Here is a 24118-nt window from a genome sequence, read left to right on the forward strand (position 1 = left end):
GGCCTGAGCTTTCTGGGCCCCACTGCTGCGAATTGCAGTCTGCAGCCACCTCAGAAAATGGCATTTTCATAGAAGCGCCATCTTCTGGCGCTGTATCCAACTCTTCCAGCACCTGCCTGCTATACCTGGCTAGCATACAAAAATATGGCGAAGCTCACGTCCTTTTTTTGTAGCTTTTTGGCAAAAAAAAAAAAAATGCTTCCCTGGATTTTCCATTGCCAGTGAAGGTAACACCAAGCAGTGGGGGTTAGCAGCCAGTAGCTGCTTGGATTACCCTTAGCTAGCAATACAAAAAATGCAGTGGGAGCTAACATATATTTTTTTTAATTATTTATTTAAATAACTAAAAATAAAATGGGCTTCCCTGTATTTTGATTGCTGGACATCACAGTGCTGTAAAAATAAATCTTTAAAAAAATGACGTAGCGCTCCGCGGTATTTTTGATTCTCAGCGCAGATAAAGCAGACAGCTATGGGTTGCCACCCCCATCTGCCTGCCGTTACCTTGGTTGGCAATCAAAATACAGGGAAGCCCATTAATTTTTTCTATTTAAAAAATAGTTAAAAAAAAAAAATTACGTTGGGTCCCCCCATTTTTGATAGCCAGCTAGGGTAAAGCAGACGGCTGTAGCCTGAAAACCACAGCTGGCAGCTTTACCGTGGTTGGGGATCCAATGTGGAGGTCCCCTCAGGCTCTTTTTTATAATTATTTTATAAATATTAATAATTACACAATAAAAGTAGGGGACCCCCCAAATTGGATCACCAGCCAAGGTAAAGCGGACAGCTGTGGTCTGGTATTCTCAGGGTGGGAAGGTCCATAGTTATTGGGCCTTCACAGCCTAAAAATAGCAGGCCGCAGGCACCCCAGACGTGGCGCATCCACTAGATGCGCCAATCCTGGCGCTTCACCCCAGCTCATCCCGTGCCCTGGTGCAGTGGCAAACGGGGTAATAAATCGGGTTGATACTAGCTGTAAAGTCACCTGAGATCAAGCCCAGCAGTTTGTGATGTCATGGCGTCTATTAGATACCCAACATCATAAACTGTCAGTACTAACAAAAACAAAAAATCGACAAAAGAAATTTATTTGAAAAAACAGTCCCCAAAACATTTCCTCTTTCACCAATTTATTGTAAGAAAAAAAATAAAGGGGTCCCACGACGACTCTGGACCGTCTAGAATATGGGGGGGAGACACTCAGGGAACGTATCCCCCATTTTCTAGGAGTGCGGACCCTTCATGTGAGGAGTGTGGGTGCAATGAATCTGCACTCACTCTCCCCGGGTCCACAGCAGCAGAGTCCATGTCGTAATGGTTGCTACCAAAGCTGCAATGCCCTGCTCATGAGGTAAGGGCATGCCTAATCAGGAGAACTACTGTAGAGGAAGCTCTGCTCACTGGTATATAGGTGCTCAGAGGTAATAATAGATAAAATTAGTGAGTAACCTCGGCACTCTATATCTCCCAGACTAAGTCAGTAAGTCACAACGGATAGTAATGCAAAATCACTCTTTATTGGTCCGTATTAAGAAAATTTTTTTTTCATAAGCATATATGTTTTTGTCCAAAACAAGTTACAAATGACGTTTCGGCCTGAGCCTTCGTCAGATTGGACTTATCTGCATGTAATCATGAAAAATGACAATAATCAGTATCACATAAGAGTGAGAGAACAATAACATAAACTCGAACAATGTAGAGGTACAATTGGGATGCAGCAAAAAAATTGCAACACAGCAAGAAATGAAACACATGATACAAATGTCATAATACAGTACAAGGACAATATAGTAATGACAAATATGGGGTCAGAGTAGACTTAGACAGCTCTGGTACGAAAGAGATGTCAATCATAAAGTAACATGTGCAGTAGGTGTAGAGCTACACTATGCATGGCAGAGCTAATGGGTAGACCGACCATAGAAAAAGTAGAGAAAAAGTGGAGAAAAAGTGGAGAATAAGTGGAACATAAGAGGAGAAAAAGTGGAGAAAAAGTGGAGAAAAAAGTGGAGAAAAAGTGGAGAAAAAGTGGAGAAAAAGTGGAGAAAAAGTGGAGATTAAGAGGAGAAAAAGTGGAGAAAAAAGTGGAGAAAAAGTGGAGAAAAAGTGGAGCATAAGTGGAGAAAAAGTGGAGAAAAAGTGGAGAAAAAGTGGAGCATAAGAGGAGAAAAAGTGGAGAAAAAAGTGGAGAAAAAGTGGAGAAAAAGTGGAGCATAAGAGGAGAAAAAGTGGAGAAAAAGTGGAGCATAAGAGGAGAAAAAGTGGAGAAAAAGTGGAGAAAAAGTGGAGCATAAGAGGAGAAAAAGTGGAGATTAAGAGGAGAAAAAGTGGAGAAAAAGTGGAGCATAAGAGGAGAAAAAGTGGAGAAAAAAGTGGAGAAAACGTGGAGAAAACGTGGAGAAAAAGTGGAGAAAAAGTGGAGCATAAGAGGAGAAAAAGTGGAGAAAAAAGTGGAGAAAAAGTGGAGAAAAAGTGGAGCATAAGAGGAGAAAAAGTGGAGAAAAAGTGGAGAAAAAGTGGAGCATAAGAGGAGAAAAAGTGGAGAAAAAGTGGAGAAAAAGTGGAGCATAAGAGGAGAAAAAGTGGAGATTAAGAGGAGAAAAAGTGGAGAAAAAGTGGAGCATAAGAGGAGAAAAAGTGGAGAAAAAAGTGGAGAAAACGTGGAGAAAACGTGGAGAAAAAGTGGAGAAAAAGTGGAGAAAAAGTGGAGCATAAGAGGAGAAAGAGTGGAGAAAAAGTGGAGAAAAAAGTGGAGAAAAAGTGGAGAAAAAGTGGAGAAAAAGTGGAGATTAAGAGGAGAAAAAGTGGAGAAAAAGTGGAGAAAAAGTGGAGCATTTGAGGAGAAAAAGTGGAGAAAAAAGTGGAGAAAAAGTGGAGAAAAAGTGGAGAAAAAGTGGAGAAAAAGTGGAGATTAAGAGGAGAAAAAGTGGAGCATAAGAGGAGAAAAAGTGGAGAAAAAAGTGGAGAAAGTGGAGAAAAAAATGGAGAAAAAGTGGAGAAAAAGTGGAGAAAAAGTGGAGAATAAGAGGAGAAAAAGTGGAGAAAAAGTGGAGAAAAAGTGGAGAATAAGAGGAGAAAAAGTGGAGAATAAGTGGAGAAAAAAATGGAGAAAAAGTGGAGAAAAAGTGGAGAAAAAGTGGAGCATAAGGGGAGAAAAAGTGGAGAAAAAGTGGAGAAAAAGTGGAGCATAAGAGGAGAAAAAGTGGAGAAAAAAGTGGAGAAAAAGTGGAGAAAAAGTGGAGCATAAGAGGAGAAAAAGTGGAGAAAAAGTGGAGAAAAAGTGGAGCATAAGAGGAGAAAAAGTGGAGAAAAAGTGGAGAAAAAGTGGAGAAAAAGTGGAGCATAAGAGGAGAAAAAGTGGAGAAAAAGTGGAGAAAAAAGTGGAGAAAAAAGTGGAGAAAAAGTGGAGAAAAAGTGGAGAAAAAGTGGAGAAAAAGTGGAGATTAAGAGGAGAAAAAGTGGAGAAAAAGTGGAGAAAAAGTGGAGCATAAGAGGAGAAAAAGTGGAGAAAAAAGTGGAGAAAACGTGGAGAAAACGTGGAGAAAAAGTGGAGAAAAAGTGGAGAAAAAGTGGAGAAAAAGTGGAGCATAAGAGGAGAAAAAGTGGAGAAAAAGTGGAGAAAAAAGTGGAGAAAAAGTGGAGAAAAAGTGGAGAAAAAGTGGAGATTAAGAGGAGAAAAAGTGGAGAAAAAGTGGAGCATAAGAGGAGAAAAAGTGGAGAAAAAAGTGGAGAAAACGTGGAGAAAAAGTGGAGAAAAAGTGGAGAAAAAGTGGAGAAAAAGTGGAGATTAAGAGGAGAAAAAGTGGAGAAAAAGTGGAGAAAAAGTGGAGCATAAGAGGAGAAAAAGTGGAGAAAAAAGTGGAGAAAACGTGGAGAAAACGTGGAGAAAAAGTGGAGAAAAAGTGGAGAAAAAGTGGAGCATAAGAGGAGAAAAAGTGGAGAAAAAGTGGAGAAAAAAGTGGAGAAAAAGTGGAGAAAAAGTGGAGAAAAAGTGGAGAAAAAGTGGAGATTAAGAGGAGAAAAAGTGGAGAAAAAGTGGAGCATAAGAGGAGAAAAAGTGGAGAAAAAAGTGGAGAAAACGTGGAGAAAACGTGGAGAAAAAGTGGAGAAAAAGTGGAGAAAAAGTGGAGATTAAGAGGAGAAAAAGTGGAGCATAAGAGGAGAAAAAGTGGAGAAAAAAGTGGAGAAAAAGTGGAGAAAGTGGAGAAAAAAATGGAGAAAAAGTGGAGAAAAAGTGGAGAAAAAGTGGAGAATAAGAGGAGAAAAAGTGGAGAAAAAGTGGAGAAAAAGTGGAGAATAAGAGGAGAAAAAGTGGAGAATAAGTGGAGAAAAAAATGGAGAAAAAGTGGAGAAAAAGTGGAGAAAAAGTGGAGCATAAGAGGAGAAAAAGTGGAGAAAAAGTGGAGAAAAAGTGGAGAAAAAGTGGAGCATAAGAGGAGAAAAAGTGGAGAAAAAGTGGAGAAAAAGTGGAGCATAAGAGGAGAAAAAGTGGAGAAAAAGTGGAGAAAAAGTGGAGCATAAGAGGAGAAAAAGTGGAGAAAAAGTGGAGAAAAAGTGGAGCATAAGAGGAGAAAAAGTGGAGAAAAAGTGGAGAAAAAAGTGGAGAAAAAAGTGGAGAAAAAGTGGAGAAAAAGTGGAGAAAAAGTGGAGAAAAAGTGGAGATTAAGAGGAGAAAAAGTGGAGAAAAAGTGGAGAAAAAGTGGAGCATAAGAGGAGAAAAAGTGGAGAAAAAAGTGGAGAAAACGTGGAGAAAACGTGGAGAAAAAGTGGAGAAAAAGTGGAGAAAAAGTGGAGAAAAAGTGGAGCATAAGAGGAGAAAAAGTGGAGAAAAAAGTGGAGAAAACGTGGAGAAAAAGTGGAGAAAAAGTGGAGAAAAAGTGGAGCATAAGAGGAGAAAAAGTGGAGATTAAGAGGAGAAAAAGTGGAGAAAAAGTGGAGAAAAAGTGGAGAAAAAGTGGAGCATAAGAGGAGAAAAAGTGGAGAAAAAAGTGGAGAAAAAGTGGAGAAAAAGTGGAGAAAAAAATGGAGAAAAAGTGGAGAAAAAGTGGAGAAAAAGTGGAGAATAAGAGGAGAAAAAGTGGAGAAAAAGTGGAGAAAAAGTGGAGAATAAGAGGAGAAAAAGTGGAGAATAAGTGGAGAAAAAAAAATGGAGAAAAAGTGGAGAAAAAGTGGAGAAAAAGTGGAGAAAAAGTGGAGCATAAGAGGAGAAAAAGTGGAGAAAAAAGTGGAGAAAAAGTGGAGAAAAAGTGGAGCATAAGAGGAGAAAAAGTGGAGAAAAATTGGAGAAAAAGTGGAGCATAAGAGGAGAAAAAGTGGAGAAAAAGTGGAGAAAAAGTGGAGCATAAGAGGAGAAAAAGTGGAGAAAAAGTGGAGAAAAAAGTGGAGAAAAAGTGGAGAAAAAGTGGAGATTAAGAGGAGAAAAAGTGGAGAAAAAGTGGAGAAAAAGTGGAGCATAAGAGGAGAAAAAGTGGAGAAAAAAGTGGAGAAAACGTGGAGAAAAAGTGGAGAAAAAGTGGAGAAAAAGTGGAGAAAAAGTGGAGCATAAGAGGAGAAAAAGTGGAGAAAAAAGTGGAGAAAACGTGGAGAAAAAGTGGAGAAAAAGTGGAGAAAAAGTGGAGCATAAGAGGAGAAAAAGTGGAGATTAAGAGGAGAAAAAGTGGAGAAAAAGTGGAGAAAAAGTGGAGAAAAAGTGGAGAAAAAGTGGAGCATAAGAGGAGAAAAAGTGGAGAAAAAAGTGGAGAAAAAGTGGAGAAAAAGTGGAGATTAAGAGGAGAAAAAGTGGAGCATAAGAGGAGAAAAAGTGGAGAAAAAAGTGGAGAAAAAGTGGAGAAAGTGGAGAAAAAAATGGAGAAAAAGTGGAGAAAAAGTGGAGAAAAAGTGGAGAATAAGAGGAGAAAAAGTGGAGAAAAAGTGGAGAAAAAGTGGAGAATAAGAGGAGAAAAAGTGGAGAATAAGTGGAGAAAAAAATGGAGAAAAAGTGGAGAAAAAGTGGAGAGAAAGTGGAGAAAAAAATGGAGAAAAAGTGGAACACCCTTTGGTACCTTTCATGTGGCACTAAGGGGTGCTTAGCTTTGTATTTAGCCAAAAAAATGAAAAAAAAATGACATAGGGTTCCCCCTAGTTTTGTAGCCAGCTAGGGTAAAGCAGACGGCTGCAGCCTGCAGACCACAGCTGGCAACCTCACCTTGGCTGGTAATCCAAAACTGAGGGCACCCCACGCTGTTATTTTAAATTAAATAAATAATTAAAAAAAAAAACACGTAGGGGTCCCCCAAAATTGGATCACCAGCCAAGGTAAAGCAGACAGCTGGGGCCTGATATTCTCAGACTAGGGAGGTCCATGGTTATTGGAATCTCCCCAGCCTAAAAATAGCAGGCCGCAGCCGCCCCAGAAGTGGCGCATCCATTAGATGCGCCAATCCTGGTGCTTCGCCCCAGCTCATCCCGCGCCCTGGTGCGGTGGCAAACGGGGTAATATTTGGGGTTAATACCAGATGTGTAATGTCACCTGGCATCAAGCCCTGGGGTTGGTGAGGTCAGGCGTCTATCAGATACCCGACATCACCAACCCAGTCAGTAATAAAAAAAAAATACACGACAAACACATTTTTATTTGAAAAAACACTCCCCAAAACATTCCCTCTTTAACCAATTTATTAGAATGAAAAACAAATCCAGGTCTGGTGTAATCCAAGGGGTTGCCATGACGATCCACACTGTCCCAGTCAATGAAGAGCAGGATGTTCCCCATTGGCTGGGAGAGCAGTGCAGTGACCTGAGCTAACATCAATGGGTCAGCCCAGGTCACTGCAGGGGGGTGACAAGTGCTGCTGTCAGTGAGGTACATTACCTGCGCTGATCTCCAGCACACTGACAGCCCCTGTCACTGAGGTCAATGACCGGCGCCTTCACATCAAGTATCGCGAGAGGTCCGTGACGTCACCGCCAGTGTCAGTCTCGGGTCGGAAGCGATAGGTGATGTGACAAGCGGCGGCCATGGAGGACAGTGACAGCGCTGAGGTCGGGATGGCGGGACTTCATCACCGCAGGTAAGCCGAGCGAGCGAGCGAGCGAGCGGGCGGGCGGGCGGGCGGGGGGGGGGGGGGGGGGTGGATGTGTGTGTGTGTGTGTTTGTGTATGTGTATGTATGTGTACATGCCGCGGGCAGGAGGGGGTGGAGCGAGCTGAGCGGGGAAGTGTGGGCTTCCTGCACGTAACTAAGATAAACATCGGGTTACTAACCAAAGCGCTTTGCTTGGATACCCGATGTTTATCTTGGTTACCAGCTTGTGGCAGGCTGCCAGCGATGGCTCCTGCACACTCTAGCTGTAAAAAGCCCTGCTTTTTGCTGCTAGAACCGTTCTCGAACGTATCTAGAACTATCGAGCTTTTAGCAAAAAGCTCGAGTTCTAGTTCGATCTCGAACAGCCCAAAAATCACTCGAGCCTAGAACTGGAGAACCACGAACCACGAACCGCGCTCAACTCTAGTTTTGAGTAGCCTGAGGGGTGCCGTTTTTGGAATGGTGTCACTTTTGGGTGTTTTGTGTCATGTAGATCTTTCAAAATTGCTTCAAATGTGATCTGGTCCCTAAAAATAGTGGCTTTGTAAATTTTGTTGTAAAAATGAGAAATTGCTCATAAACTTTGAACCCCTCTAACTTCCTTAAATTTTATTTTTTTTCCCCCAAAATTGTTCTGATGTAAAGTAGACATGTGGGAAATGTTATTTATTAATTATTTTGTGCCATATGTCTCGTTAGTTTTAGAGCATAAAAATTAAAAGTTTGAAAATTACAAAATTTTCACAATTTTTGCGAAATTTCCATTTTTTTCACAAAGAAACGCAAAAAATATCGGCCTAAGTTTACCACTAACATGAAGCCCAATATGACACGAGAAAACAATCTCAGAATCACCGGGATCCGTTGAAGCGTTCCAGAGTTATAACCTCATAAAGTGACACTGGTCAAAATTGCAAAAAATGCCTTGGTCTTTAGGGTCAAAATAGGCTTGGGGCTGAAGGGGTTAAGGTTCAGTAGTCTAATCTCTCATTCATTTCTCCTTATCAGAGCTGCACAGCTCAGAACAGGCAAAATACTCGCCTTCTGTTACAGCTGCTGCTCTGCCGGCTGTAACAGAAAGTGAGTTATGATAGCGACAAGAGTTACCACATGATCCTGTGCTACCATGGCAACCATAGGCTCCCCGTTATCACGTCACGGGGCCCCCGATGGCGGCGGGTAAGTGCGTATTTTCCACTGCGGCCATTTAAATCATGTCACATTTTGACAGCGCTATTTAAGGGGTTAACAGGTCCAGGTGGATCGCAGATCCACCCGCACCTGTAAGCCACACGTCTGCTCTACAAATCCTCAGACATGTGCTGGAATCACTACCGGCTCACCCCTTCATGATTTAGGACGTACCGGTACATCCTCGGTCGTGAAGGGGTTAAGTAAAATATAATGGTTATATACTTCTTGGAACTTAAAGCAAATTAAGAAATAAAGTCTCACTGACAACCCATGCAACTTAGGGACGACCACTTACGATGATTCAATAAATAATCAGAATTATGTAAATTGTACAAATAGTCACAGCAGCGGCTCTGCCTCTGTGCACAGCTGCAGAACATGCTGATGCTATACAAGCAATGGGAAATATATCTAGCTGCTGTGTGTAAATGGACTTTTAGCTTCCTGATCAATATGTGATACTGATTGTAAAATTCTATGCAATTCTCTAACTTTCTACAACGTTCCTTTCGTTACTTGTTTTTGTAACTTGTGTTTTATTTTTTTTCAAGAAATCAGAAGTTGTCGATGACAATATCAGTGGTAATGATTATTTATTTTATTTATTTTTGCGCCATAAACCTAAGTATTTAGGGCTAGTTCTACATCAATGCTTTTTGCTCTTGCAACATCCGGTTGTAAACAGTGTATGGAGATGGGACAACACCGCTCCAATTACTAGTGGTGTAGTGGCTTTTCCATACTATTTCTTTCCTATGTACTGCAGCTTGGCTCTTATAAATTAATTAATTAATTAATTAATTTATAAGAGCCAAGCTGCAGTACATAGGAAAGAAATAGTATGACATTTGCTACTCTGGCTCTGTATACAGTTTACATCCGCCTGCTACCAGCACTACAAACTGTTAGTCTGTGAGGGTGTCTGTCCCCACGTATCCTAAAGATAGGTTGTCAATATATCAGTGGAGGATTATCCCTTTTTAAACTAACTCCAGATTGTAATTTATTTTTCTCTTGTCAGTAGTCCTATCTGAAAATTTGTGGATATTTTCTGATCAGGTCCACTGCGATCACAGTTACTTATGATGATTAAACAGCTCCTTTGAGAAAGTTATGACAGCTCAATCTCAATAACTGAGAGAGGGGAGCCAGCACGATCTGAAATTGGCATGCATCATATAAAAAGGGAAAATTCACAGATTTATTCCAACTGTACTACAATAAAAAAATGAGATTTTTAGCAAATAATTGATCAATTTTTTGAGCCACCCCTGCCAACGTCACGGCAAATCTCAATAGGGGGGTCCTACTCTACATTCTGTATTTCATGTGCCATGCGGCCTCCTAGATAAAGTTAAAAGCAGAACCATAATAGAGCACACATACCTGTAACCTGTATATAACCGCTTCTATGTTGCAAAAAAGGCACTTGTGGATAGAGACCAGCCCAGGTCCCAGCATGTGGAGCAAGCTCTGTACCATACCAGGACTATATCAGAACTGATCCTCCCAGTGCCAAACAGCAACCATTGATAAAGGCGGACCAGATCCAAGATGGTGCTTAATTAGCATTGCCTGTGGAAAGGGGTTGTTGGTAGCTGTTCAGACTCAGTTACCTCACCCCTTTCCACAGGCAATGCTAATTAAGCACCATTCTTGGATCTGGTCCGCCTTTATCAATGGTTGCTGTTTGACACTGGGAGGATCAGTTCTGATATAGTCCTGGTATGTGTAGGGCTTGCTCCACATGCTGGGACCTGGGCTGGTCTCTATCCACAAGTGCCTTTTTTGCAACATGGAAGCGGCTATATACAGGTTGCAGGTATGTGTGCTCCATTATGGTTCTGCTTTTAACTTTATCTAGGAGGCCGCATGGCACATGAAATACAGAATGTAGAGTAGGACCCCCCTATTGAGATTTGCCGTGACGTTGGCAGGGGTGGCTCAAAAAATTGATCAATTATTTGCTAAAAATCTCATTTTTTTATTATAGTACAGTTGGAATAAATTTGTGAATTTTCACTTTTTATATGATGCATGCCAATTTCAGATCGTGCTGGTTCCCTTTTTTTCTCAATCTCAATAACTGTATATTTATACTCCTTTATCCTACTTAAGGGATTATAGAAAGGATAATAATAATTCTATATCACAGCATGAAGAAATGGCACAGTCCATGTAATTTGTGATGTCCAAAAATCATCAGTCATTAATTTTTAAAACTATCTTGTGTATTGTGCTGGTTAAGATGTCAGTATCCAAAATTCATAGCGTACTATTCAATTTATAGCTTTGTTTAGTAAAGATAAAGTGTTGAATATATTAGGTTTTCAGTAGTTTTTATGAAAGTCGTTATCCACTACTTAAACAATCGTCCCGAAATGAAACTGTTCCATGTCAATTAAAAATTGTATATACTGATCTGGACCGTTACTGTCACTGTAGTGTTGGAGTCTTGTCTATGGGTGTTATTACCAGGGCTGTGGAGTTGGAGTCGGTATAAAATGGACCGACTCCTATAAAATATATAATAAATTGGGTACAGCGGTCCAATGCAGAATGTGCTTAATATTGTTTCACAAGAGTTTGGGAAAATTATAAAATGTCCTATTAATTTCTGTTCTATTCCTGATGAAAGAATCTCTCTTTTTTGGTTGAGATGAATCTGTGCTGCACTTTAGCTACATTATATAAGTAGTGATGTTACCATTTTACTACAGTAAATTTATCACAAACATGAGTCATGTATACACTATAAAGACACATCTGCATGTTTTTCTAACTATCTGACATGAAATCAGAATGAACCTTTCCTGTTTTAGGTCAATTAGGAACCAAAATTATTTCTATTTGCCAAATGCCAGAATGAGAGGGCATGTTTTAAGACATTTTTATTATTTTCTGCAAAGTCAAAAGTTTACATACACTAATAGTACTATACCTTTAAACAATATGGAACAGCCCATATGATGATGTCATGTCTTTGGAAGCTTCAGAGTTAGAGACATACATGTGGATGTATTTTACTGCACACCTGAAACACACTGCTTCCTTGTGTAGTATCATGGGAAAGTCAAAAGAAATCAGCCAAGATCTCATGAAGAGAATTGTGGACTTGCACAAGTCTGGTTCATCCTTGGGTGCCATGTTCATCTAGAAAAAATTATACCATTAAACAAGATGGGAATGTCCAGCCATTATACGAAGGAGACCAGAGATGAACATGCTTTGCTCAGACATGTGCCTATTAACCCAAGAACAAAAGTAAATTACCTTGTGGAGATGCTGGCGGAAGCTGGTAAGCTTTTGTCATTATCCACAGTGAAACGAGTACTATATCAACATGGGCTTAAAGGACACTCTGCCAGGAAGAAGCCATTACTCCAAAAGAAACATAAAAAAGACAGATTAATGTGTGGACAGGAACAAAAACCTTAATTTTTGGAGACATGTCCTGTGGTCTGATGAAACTAAAATTGAACTATTTGGCCATAATGACCATCGTTATGTTTGGAGGAAAAAGGGAGAAGCTTTTAAGTCTAAGAACAGCATCCCAACTGTGAAATAGGGGTGGCAGCATCATGCTGTGGAGTTGTATTGCTGCAGGAGGGACTGCACTTCACAAAATAGATGGCATCATGAGGAAAGAAGATTATGTGGCAATACTAAAGCAATATCTCAAGACATCAGCTGGGAACTTAAATCTTGGGCGGAAATGGGTCTTCCAAATGGACAATGACCCAAAGCATACTGCCAAACTGGTTACAAAGTGGCTTGTGGATAATAGTCCGTGTTTTGGAGAGGCCGTCACAAAGCCCTGATTACTGATGTGTGGAAAGCGCTATGGAATTAATAGCGCTATATAAGTGAATAATTATTATATAATATTATTTCAACTCTATTGAAAATTTATGGGCAAAGCTGAAAAGGTCGGTGCGAGCAAGGCGACATACAAACATGGCTCAGTAACACCACTTCTTTCAGGAGGAATGGGCCCAAGTTCCTACCAATTATTGTGAGAAGGTTGTGGAAGGATGTCCAAAGTGTTTGACCCAAGTCTTAAGCGGGCTTTACACGCTACGATATCGTTAATGAATTATCGTCAGGGTCACGGTGTTTGTGACGCACATCCGGCGTCATTAACGATATTGCAGTGTGTGACACTTATGAGCGACCTTAAACGATCGCAAAAGTGGTCAAAATCGTTTGCCGCGGAGAAGTCGTCCTGAAACAAAAAATCGTTTTCTGCTTATTAACGATGTTGTTCCTCATTCCTGCGGCACCACACATCGCTGTGTGTGACACCGCAGGAGAGACGAACATCTCCTTACCTGCGTCCACCGGCAATGTGGAAGAAAGGAGGTTACGTCCCGCTCATCTCCGCCCCTCCGCTTCTATTGGACGCCTGCCGTGTGACGTCGCTATGACGCCGCACGAACCGCTTCCATAGAAAGGTTCGCCGGCCAGAGTGACGTCGCAGGGCAGGTAAGTGCGTATGACGGGGTTAAGCGAGGTTGTGCGGCACGGGCAGCGATTTGCCCTGTCGTACAACCAACGGGGGCGGGTACGATCGCTTGCTATCTCGCGTGTAAAGCCCGCTTTACAGATTAAGGGCAATGGTACCAAATACTAATGAAATGTAAGTAATACAAATGCCTTAAAACATATTCTCTCACGCGCTCTCTCTCGGGTGCGCTCGCTCATTTTGGTTCCTAATTGACAAAACTGGAAAGGTTTATACTGATTTCATGTCAGATATTGAGAAAAACCTGCAGATGTGTCTTTATAGAGAGCGAAGGGAAACTAAGGGTTTCCACTGTATGAGGGAGATGGAGTCGGAGGTTTGGCCTACCGACTCCGCAGCCATGGTTGTTACATGTGTAACAGTGCATGATTGGCGTCAGCTTTCTGGTTATATAACAATGTAACGCATGCACCCACAAACACAGCGCCAACATGTCTAGGACAGTCATGGCGAACCTTTTACAGGCCGAGTGCCCAAACTGTAGCCCTAAACCCAATTTTTTTCCGAAGTGCCAACCAATCCTATTATGTAAATAATTGATTGCAACCTTACCTTTGACGTCTTCCCTTCTCCTCAGCAGGGGGCATCACGCTCATGCATGCTTACCACACATTGAAGCTGAGCCCTTTCCAGACACAGCAGTTGATCTTTCTGGAAAAAAATTGCAGCATATTAGACAGAGATTTTATCCTGGAATGCAATCAGATTTCACCCTGTGATCCACATCTACATTTCAAAGTCTGAACATCTTGAAATCCCATAAAGACGTACGAGTTGCTCCCCTCCCCATCATTGTGTAGTTATGTCCCCTTCCTGGGGCACTTCTTGGTAAACATGTCCCCCATCCTGATATATATTTCTTACATTCTGGTATATTTGTCCCCATCATGGCCCCATCCTGGTAAATATACCTCATCCTGGTAAATGTCCTCCATCCTGGTAAATGTACCTTACTCTGGCATGTTCCCCCATGCTGGTAAATGTACCCCATCCTGACATATTGCCCATCCTTGTAAATGTTCCCCAATCCCGGCATGTACCCCATTCCTGGTAAATGTCCTCCATCCTGGTAAAAGTTCCCAATCCTGGTTAATTTACCCCCATCCAGGTAAATGTACCCCTTCCTAGCATGTACCCCTTCCTGGTAAATGTTCCCCTTCCTGGTAAATGTACCCTATCGTGGCATGTTTCCTCCATCCTGGCATACATGTTTCCTCCATCTTGGCATGTATGTTTTGCCCATCCTTATGGGGAGATAAGGTATGCACACCAGTGACTATGTAAGGGGAATACATGAAATAGCAGAAACTGCTGTGTGAATACTGACTTGAAAAATCCAATAGCTATATGCAAGAGTGAAAATGTGAAAAATGGAATCTGCATTACTGCCATGAACATATGAATCAAGAGAAATTTAGCTACTGAATTGATCAATGCAATAGAGCCCCAACACTACGCCAAAGTATTTCTCTACGTTGGGGTCCCTAGCTTGTGTGTGTCCTCTCATGCAGTTAAAAAACTTACCGTGTATGGGAAGCTGAGACCCAGGCTATTTATGCGTATGATATGGATTGGCAATAGGTGTGGTTGGGGAGGGTTCACAAACGAAAAAATACTAACAAATAGGAATAACGTTTGGAACACCATTCTAAGTCCGAACTGGGTGCAAAAACCTAAAAAAACATCACTATGGGGAGATAAGGTAAGCACACCAGTGACTATGTAAGGGGAATACATGAAATAGCAGAAACTGCTGTGTGAATACTGACTTGAAAAATCCAATAGCTATATGCAAGAGTGAAAATGTGAAAAATGGAATCTGCATTACTGCCATGAACATATGAATCAAGAGAAATTTAGCTACTGAATTGATCAATGCAATAGAGCCCCAACACTACGCCAAAGTATTTCTCTACGTTGGGGTCCCTAGCTTGTGTGTGTCCTCTCATGCAGTTAAAAAACTTACCGTGTATGGGAAGCTGAGACCCAGGCTATTTATGCGTATGATATGGATTGGCAATAGGTGTGGTTGGGGAGGGTTCACAAACGAAAAAATACTTTTTGCCCATCCTGGCATGTATGTTTTCTCCATCCTGCCATGCATGTTTCCTCCATCCTGGCATGCATGTTTCTCCCCATCCTGGCATGCATGTTTCCCCATCCTGGCATGCATGTTTTCCCCATCCTGGCATGCATGTTTTCCCCATACTGGCATGCATGTTTTCCCCATCCTGGCATGCATGTTTTCCCCATCCTGGCATGCATGTTTTCCCCATCCTGGCATGTATGTTTCCTCTATCCTGGCATGCATGTTTCCTCCATCCTGGGATGTATGTTTCCTCCATCCTGGGATGTATGTTTCCTCCATCCTGGCATGCATGTTTCCCCATCCTGGCATGCATGTTTCCTCCATCCTGGCATGCATGTTTCCTCCATCCTGCCATGCATGTTTCCTCCATCTTGGCATGTATGTTTTCCCCATCCTGGCATGCATGTTTCCCGATCCTGGCATGCATTGTTCCCCATCCTGGCATACATGTCATTCCCCCCATGCTGGCATGTGTGTGTCCCCCCCCATGCTGGCATGCATGTTTCCCCCCCATGCTGGCATATGTGTTTCCCCCCATGCTGGCATGTGCGTTCCCCCCCATACTGGCATGTGTGTTTCTCCCCCACCCCATGCTGGCATGTGTGTTCCCTCTCCCCCACCCCATACAGGCATGTGTGTTTCTCCCCCACCCCATGCTGGCATGTGTGTTCCCCCTCCCCCACCCCATGCTGGCATGTGTGTTCTCCCCCACCCCATGCTGGCGCTAGCACTGCCCCCTCCCATCCCCACCTTGGCACAGCAGCACACGAGTTATAAAAAAAAAAGCAACACACAACTTACCTTCCTGCACACGCTCCCCCGCTGCGCGCCGCTGGGTCCTCAGTTCCCACGCGGCCAGAAGACCTCATTATGTCGGCGCCGCTCGCTGACGCTCTTCCGTCTCCTAGGCAACACACCTGCAGCCTGGGGGAGGAGTGTCAGAGCCAGGAGAAATGTCTCTTCCGCTCCAACAAAGCTTTGATCTGCCGGAGCGACTGCACCAGCAGATCAAAGCGGCAGGATCAGGCGACAGCACGCGTGCCAGCAGAATGAGCTCTGCGTGCCCCAGGTTCGCCATCACTGGTCTAGGAGGTATTTGCCATTTTTATTTTACATTGGACATTGTTGATTTTAAGAATGACTTGTCTAAGTATAGTACAACCCTTATAAAAGGGATCCATTTAACTCCCCTGATGTGATTTGTGCATTTGGTAAGTTCTTAAGTTTTTTTCTATTGGACTCATTTAGACACGAATGACCGTCAAGAGAGAAAGCGGACAGTGTTTACGGTAAATGCGAATATTGTTTTGCATGTGATGAAAGAAGGGTTTCTCAATGAATTTCAGTAACACATACACTGCTAATATTGTGTCACGCTCCCGATGCCTCAGCACCGCTCCTTACCCACTGACCCGGTCGCACCATCCCGGCACCGCTCCGTGACCACTGATCCTGTCCACATGTCCACCAGTCATGGCTACCGCCCCCGCTCGTGCTCTCCTGTGTTCTGCTCCTGGTCTCAGGAGTCTGACTCTGACTAATGCCTCTGTATAGGACCAGGCCGCGCCCACTCTCCTGGTCTTATAGGCCCAGCACACCTGAAACAGGAAATGACATAGGGCTGTGCTGGGTATATAAGACTTGCCTTTCCATGTGGGCGGGGCCTGATCAACGTGTCTTGAAACTTAGTTTTGAAAGCTAGGTGCTCAGGTCCCCTTATGCTGTGTCCCGTTACCTGGACTCTTGCTTGTCTTTTCTACCCGGCCACGCCAGTGCCCTGGAACCCCGAGACCCCAGTGACTGTGTTCTTCCCGTCCCCTGTGGGACACGGTTCCCGTTCCGGCCACGCCAGTGCTCCGGCTGCCGTGTACTCTGCCCCTGGTGGGGTGCTCGGTCCAGAGGATCCACCACCTGGGTCCACCAGTCCTCCCGGTCCTGACATATTGCCATCTATTTAGGTGGTCTTAAGTAGAAAATGGGTAACTGCCATTGACTATAAAACTGGTTGGTACTGTTTAGGATTTTTGCAGTCCATTTTGTACTAAAGTAGCCGAATAGGCCCTGTAGCACCCGGCTAGTAATGTGATTGAATGGTTTTTATTCAGGACCATCTAAATGTTGTTTTCCTTTTTCTATTTTATTTTATTTTTTTTCTTCTAGAAGCCAAATTCTGAACGTATAGCAGTTTTGAGTAATGTTTGTGCTATTTAGGGGTTGTTTGGGGTGTTTTGTTGCTTAGGATAGGCCTAGACCTGAAAACTGTCATTAGAAAGCCTAGAAGATTCCATTATGACCAGCTTAATTCTTCACCCAGATCTACCTACTAATACATGGAGCTTAGCAGACAATGGAGCTATGGAGGGTACAGTAAAGATATTGGGGTCTCTCCCCTCATTCTGATTCAGCATAGTAAATACGGAGTGAGAAGCAGCAATCCATGATCAGACAGTGTAATTCTATCATCTGCGCCATACACATAGGAAAGTGCCGTGTCAGCCATGTTCAGCGATTAAATCAAGTTGCCTAAACTATTCTCTTTTTGTCCAGATGATTGAATAGTTCAGGATCTCCAGTATGTGTAATACTCTAATGACTGTGCTGCTCTCTTTTAGGCTAAACCTTTCTCTGGTGAAACGTCTACGGCCTTAATGGAATATAAAAAAGAAAATTCTGATAATGATGGTAAGTTTTCAGGTTTGTGTAATACGTTGCGTATATTGTAATGCACTGTGTGTATTATGTGGAATAAAATGTTTCCGCAGTTGGTTGTAATTGTATTTTAACAGATTTTCCCCAGCTGCTAACATTTCTCCCAATACATTGCAAGCTGCCGGATTCCTTTCAGCCTTAACCACTTAGTGACCAGGCCAAATTTATCAAATCTGATGTCACTTTGTGGCAGTAGCTCTGCAATGTGTCAACAGATCCCAGGGATTTTGAGACAGTTTGGGTTTTTTTTGGAGGGGGTTTGTGTGACACATATTTTATGATGTATGATAACGATAAATGTAGGTCGATATGTTTGTGAGTTTTATTTATTTAAACAAAATCAGAAATTTGTAAAACTTTTAAAAATGTAACAATATTCAATCTTATAGATGATTAATCCTTGAATCCAGCATCATCTGTAAAAAAAAAAATGTTTTATTTTAGGTCATGAAGGGGTTAAAGCTTTTATGACATACTGGTACTTCACTTTTCACGTGTTTTGTTCCCCTTTTTCCGAGAGCTATAACCTTCTTTTCTTTTTTAATTTTTATTTTTTTTTTATTTTTTGTTCAGTCTTTCCATATGTGGGCTTATTTTTTTTTTTGGGACGAGTTGTACTTTTGAATGAAACCATAAGTTTTACCACATATAGTACCTTGTGAAAGTATTCGGCTCCCTTAAATTTTTCAACTTTTTCCCACATTTCCAGCTTCAAGCATAACATTTTAATGTTATGGTGAAGAATCAACAACAAGTGGGACACAATTGTGAAGTTGAACTAAATGTATCCCTTATTTTCAACTTTTTTAAAAATAAATAACTGAAAAATGTGGCGTGCAATATTATTTGTCCCCTTTAAGTTAATACTTTGAAGCGTCACCTTTTGCTGCGATTACAGCTGCAAGTCGCTTGGGGTATGTCTCTATCAGTTTTGTACATCGAGAGACTGAAATTCTTGATCCATTCTTCCTTTGCAAACAGCTCGAGCTGAGTGAGGTTGGATGGAGAACGTTTGTGAACAGCAGTTTTCAGCTCTTTCCACAGATTCTCGATTGGATTCAGGTCTGGACTTTGACTTGGTCATTCTAACACCTGGAGACGTTTATTTGTGAACCATTCTATTGTAGATTTTGCTTTATGTTTGAGATAATTGTCTTGTTGGAAGACAAATCTCCGTCCTAGTCTCAGGTCTTTTGCAGACTCCAACAGGTTTTCTTCAAGAATGGTCCTGTATTTGGCTCCATTCATCTTCCCATCAATTTTAGCCATCTTCCCTGTCCCTGCTGAAGAAAAGCAGGCCCAAACCATGATGCTGCCACCACCATGTTTGATGACAGTGGGGATGGTGTGTTCAAGGTGATGAGCTGTGTTGCTTTTACGCCAAACATATCATTTGGCATTGTGCCCAAATAGTTTGATTTTGGTTTCATCTGACCAAAGCACCTTCTTGCACATGTTTGGTGTGTCTCCCAGGTGGCATGTGGCAAACTTAAACAACAATTTTTATGGATATCTTTGAGAAATGGCTTTCTTCTTCCCACTCTTCCATAAAGGCCAGATTTTTGCAGTATACGACTGATTGTTGACCTATGGACAGACTCTCCCACCTCAGCTGTAGATCTCTGCAGTTCATCCAGAGTGATCGTGGGCCTCTTGGCTGTATCTCTGATCAGTCTTCTCCTTGTTTGAGATGAAAGTTTGGATGGATGGCTGGGTTTTGGTAGATTTGCAGTGGTATGATACTCCTTCCATTTCAATATGATCGCTTACACTGTGCTCCTTGCGATGTTTAAAGTTGTGGAAATCTTTTTGTAACCAAATCCGGCTTTAAACTTCTCCACAACAGTATCACGGACCTTCCTGTTTTGTTCCTTGGTCTTCATGATGCTCTCTGCGCTTTAAACAGAACACTGAGACTATCACAGAGCAGGTGCATTTATACGGAGACTTCATTACACACGGGTGGCTTACCGTATATGCCGGCGTATAAGACGACTGGGCGTATAAGACGACCCCCAACTTCTGCCCTAAAAATATAGAATTTGGGATATACTCACTGTATAAGACTACCCCGCTCCCAAATGAAAAAAAGTCTGCTTTGATTGCAACATGTTAATTTTAATTCCGCGAGAGCCGTACAATATGTTTTTAAAGGGCCATTGACAAATCAATCGCTCCAATGTTCACTTAGTACAGCAAGGAATGCTCCTCCCTGCTGTATAAAGCCACAACTGGACTGAAACAATGGTACTACACTCTGCTACAAACAGACACACACAACTCTGCTACAAACAGACAAACACACACAACTCTGCTACAAACAGACAAACACACACAACTCTGCTACATACAGACAAACACACACAACTCTGCTACATACAGACAAACACATACAACTCTGCTACATACAGACAAACACATACAACTCTGCTACATACAGACAAATACACACAACTCTGCTGCTCTGTGGGGCCTGCACCCGCGGCTCGGCGGGTACAGCACCCGCAGCATCGGCGGGGGGGGATTGGCAGGGCATACATCTGGGGGGTTAGAAGCAGCTCACCGGGGCCCATAATGGGGAGGCGGGGAGGGCATTTACCCGATTAGGTCACGGTGGAGAGGGGGCCCACTCAGCGCCGGACAGAAACTCGCCTCCTTCATCTGTGGGACTGAGAAGGCGGTAGCTCCGCCCACAGATGAAATTCAAAACAGGATGTCTGCGCGCCTTAAAGTGACGGCGCCGCAGATTGCTGCCGAGGACTGTGGTCCCCGGAACTCGGCCGGGGGCAGCAGAACTATAAAGGCGAGTGGGCCCCGGCCAAGGGACAGGAGAACTGACGAGGCCGAGTGGGCCCCCCCGGCTCTCCAGGGCCCCGGCATTTGCCCATAGACAGGTAGGAGCCCTGTCTGCGAGCCAGATACGGCCATCAAAAGAGCCATATCTGGCTCGCGAGCCATAGGTTCCCGACCCCTGCTGTATGATATATACCGTATTTTTCGCTTTATAAGACGCACCTGATTATAAGACGCACCCCCAAATTTGGTGAAGGAAAAGAGAATTTTTTTTTTTTAATGTTAAATGGGGTCCATCTTATAATGCCAGTGTCCCTCTAACAAATCATATAGGGTATATGTCCCTCATAGCCCCCCATCCTAAAATTAGCCCCCTTAATCTGGATATGGCCCCCTTATATTGAATATAGCCCCCTTGTGATGGCACACGTTCCCCTGTGCTGCCTATGGTCCCCTATGGATTGCACACGTTCCCGTGTTAGATAACGCCCCCATGCTGCTGCCCATGGCCCCTATAGATCGCACAAGTCCCCCTGTGTTAGATATCGCCCCCATAGTGCTGCCCATGGCCCCTATAGATCGCACAAGTCCCCCTGTGTTAGATATCGCCCCCATAGTGCTGCCCATGGCTCCTATATAGATCGCACAAGTCCCCCTGTGTTAGATATCGCCCCCATAGTGCTGCCCATGGTCCCTATAGATCGCACAAGTCCCCCTGTGTTAGATATCGCCCCCATAGTGCTGCCCATGGTCCCTATAGATCGCACAAGTCCCCCTGTGTTAGATATCTCCCCCATAGTGCTGCCCATGGTCCCTATAGATCGCACAAGTCCCCCTGTGTCAGATATCGCCCCCATAGTGCTGCCCATGGCCCCTATATAGATCGCACAAGTCCCCCTGTGTCAGATATCGCCCCCATAGTGCTGCCCATGGCCCCTATAGATCGCACAAGTCCCCCTGTGTCAGATATGGCCCCTAGGCTGCTGCCCAAAGTAAAATAAAACACTCTTTCCTTATCTCCTCCAGCGCTGAGCTCTTTCCTGTCTGGCTCCGTGCTTCTGTTCTTCCACTTCCTGGTTCTCAGTGCGGTCATGTGATCGGCACAGCAGGCTGAGCTCTCTGCCTGCCTGATCACAGTGGAAGCAGGGACACGGGGAGAAACGCTGCAGGGGTAAGTAAAGCTTTTTTATTTTAGAATGAGCAGCAGCCTGGGGGCCAAATCTAACACAGGGGTGGGCATGTGCGATCACACTGGGACGCAGGCTCATATAATATGCACCGCTGCCCCAGCCCCTCACTGCGTGCGATTTCAGCACCATTGGAGATGGACAGCGGCTGTGCATATTATATGAGCGGGTGCAGGAGATCAAAGGCTGCAGCCCGCAGCGTTCCCCTGTGCTCCAGAGCTGCTGCCCCCACCTCCCCTGGACGCTGCAGTGTACATATATATATACACAAACCCCCCCCCCCCGTATATCTGGCGTATAAGACGACCCCCCACTGTAGCCATTATTTTAAGGGGGTAAAAAGTCGTCTTATACGCCAGTATATACGGTATATTTATCATCATCAGTCATTTAGGACAACATTGGATCATTCAGAGATCCTCAATGAACTTCTGGAGTGAGTTTGCTGCACTGAAAGTAAAGGGGATGAATGATATTGCCCAATTTTCAGTTTTTTATTTTTTACAAAAAATTAAAATAAGCAATAAATTTCGTTCAAATTCACAATTGTGTCCCACTTGTTGTTGATTCTTCACCATAACATTAAAATTTTTATCTTTATGTTTTGAAGCCTGAAATGTGGGGAAAGGTTGAAAAATTCAAGGGGGCCGAATACTTTCGCAAGGCACTGTAGTGTACTGGAAACTGCAAGCAAATATCAGTGTGTGATGAAATTGCAAATAAAAGTGCAATTATATTTGGACTATTTTATTTAGTGTTCACTAACATGTCAGTATGATGAATCAGGTCTGTACGAATTCGTAAATACCAAACTTGTATAGTGTTATAAGAAAAAGGATCCAGCATCCCACGTAAAATGTAAATGTAAAATCCACGAACGTTTATTCAAAAGAATTTAAAAACATTACAAGAAAATTAAAAAAGACCCGGTAAAAACAGATATATCTCAGGTCAGGGCAAACATGTTTTGGACAAACCTTTGTGATTTTACACATGTGGGATGCTGGATCCTTTTTCTTGTATCATTGGACTTTGCACGTGAACCATCAGTGACGTCTCCTGCTGTGGAGTGTGGTGAGCTGACTTTTTTTGCTTGTGGTATTGCTTTTCATATGTATACTTTTACTCTTATCTAAGGGGTTAAAAGAAAATTCAGTGCCTTTCGCGCCATTTTCCTAGATCCTTAAGGTTCTCATTTGTCGACATCTGGGGCTTAGCGACAGCGTATTTTTTGCATCTTGAGCTGAAGTTTTTAAGTACTCCATTACTTACAGTACATCATTGGTTGTGAAGGGGTTAATGCGGGCTCTTGGGACTAGTCCGCATGTTTCCTCACACATGTGCAAACAACATGTGTGGGTGACGCTCTGATCCACCTGCACCTGTTAACTATTTGAATCCCGCTGTATAATCTGAGTGTACAGCCCAAGTGATAAGATCACAGCTTCAAGTCCCCTAAGGGAACTAATAAAAAAGAATAAGGCTAGGTTCACACACTGCGTTTTTTTGACACTGCGTTTTTGTGCGTTTTTTGCGGCAAAAAACGCACCCGCGTCAAAAAAACACGGCAATAAATGCACGCGTTTTTGCCGCGATTTGGTGCGTTTTTTGCTGCGTTTTTGCTTACTGCGTCTTTATGCGTTTTTTATCAGTGAACAAAAAGAAAAGGTCTGATGTCATTTCCTTCTTCAATATGTTCTTCATTCTCCACTAATGTATGCAGGAGAGCAGACAGCTGCAGAACTACAAGGCTCAGCATACTCCATCCAATAGTGTATGCAGGAGAGCAGACAGCAGCTGCAGAACTACAAGGCTCAGCATGCTCCATCCAGGACTGTATGCTGGAGGGAGAGTCAGGGGGAGCAGACCTACAAGGCTCAGCATACTCCATCCAATAGTGTATGCAGGAGAGCAGACAGCAGCTTTCGAACTACAAGGCTCAGCATCTTCCATCCAATAGTGTATGCAGGAGAGCAGACAGCAGCTGTCGAACTACAAGGCTCAGCATCCTCCTTCCAGGACTGTATGCAGGATTTCTTTGCCCCCCCAAACAAAAAAATTACGTGGGCTTCGCCATATTTTTGTATGCTAGCTGGGTACAGCAGGCAGGTACGGGCTGCCCCCAACCCCCAGCTGCCTATTTGTACCCGGCTGGGAACCAAAAATATAGAAAAGCCCTTTTTTTTGTAATTATTTCATGAATTTCATGAAATAATTAAAAAAAAAATGACGTGAGCTTCGCCTAATTTTTGTGTCCAGCCGGGTACAGCTAGGCAGCTGGGGATTGGAATCCACAGTGCAGGGTGCCCATGCTTTCTGGGCACCCCCGCTGCGAATTGCAGTCTTCAGCCACTCCAGAAAATGGCGCTTTCATAGAAGCGTCATCTTCTGGCGCTGTATCCAACTCTTCCAGCTGCCCTGATGCCGGGTGGCTCACTGGGTAATAATGGGGTTAGGGCTAGCTGTATATTATCAGCTGGCCCTAAGCCCGAAATTCATGGTGTCACGCCAATATTAGGCATGGCCACCATGAATTTCTAGTAAAGATAAAAAAA

At 43.1% G+C, this 24118-nt stretch overlaps 1 protein-coding gene across 2 annotated transcripts in view; it reads left to right on the plus strand.

The window, feature by feature from the left end:
* LOC142289849 (uncharacterized) overlaps window positions 1–24118 on the plus strand; it is a 145697-nt gene that overhangs the window by 98339 nt on the left and 23240 nt on the right. Inside the window, exons 5-7 of one of the 2 annotated variants that reach the window (XM_075333793.1) lie at window positions 8812–8842; window positions 16123–16163; window positions 17487–17556. In XM_075333793.1, coding sequence (XP_075189908.1) covers window positions 8812–8842; window positions 16123–16163; window positions 17487–17556 — 142 coding nt within the window. The remainder of the gene's footprint in view (window positions 1–8811; window positions 8843–16122; window positions 16164–17486; window positions 17557–24118) is intronic. The other variant, XM_075333794.1, reaches the window with a different exon arrangement.

The sequence above is a fragment of the Anomaloglossus baeobatrachus genome, chromosome 2 (genome assembly GCF_048569485.1).
Source record: "Anomaloglossus baeobatrachus isolate aAnoBae1 chromosome 2, aAnoBae1.hap1, whole genome shotgun sequence".
In the NCBI taxonomy this organism is placed as follows: Eukaryota; Metazoa; Chordata; class Amphibia; order Anura; family Aromobatidae; genus Anomaloglossus; species Anomaloglossus baeobatrachus.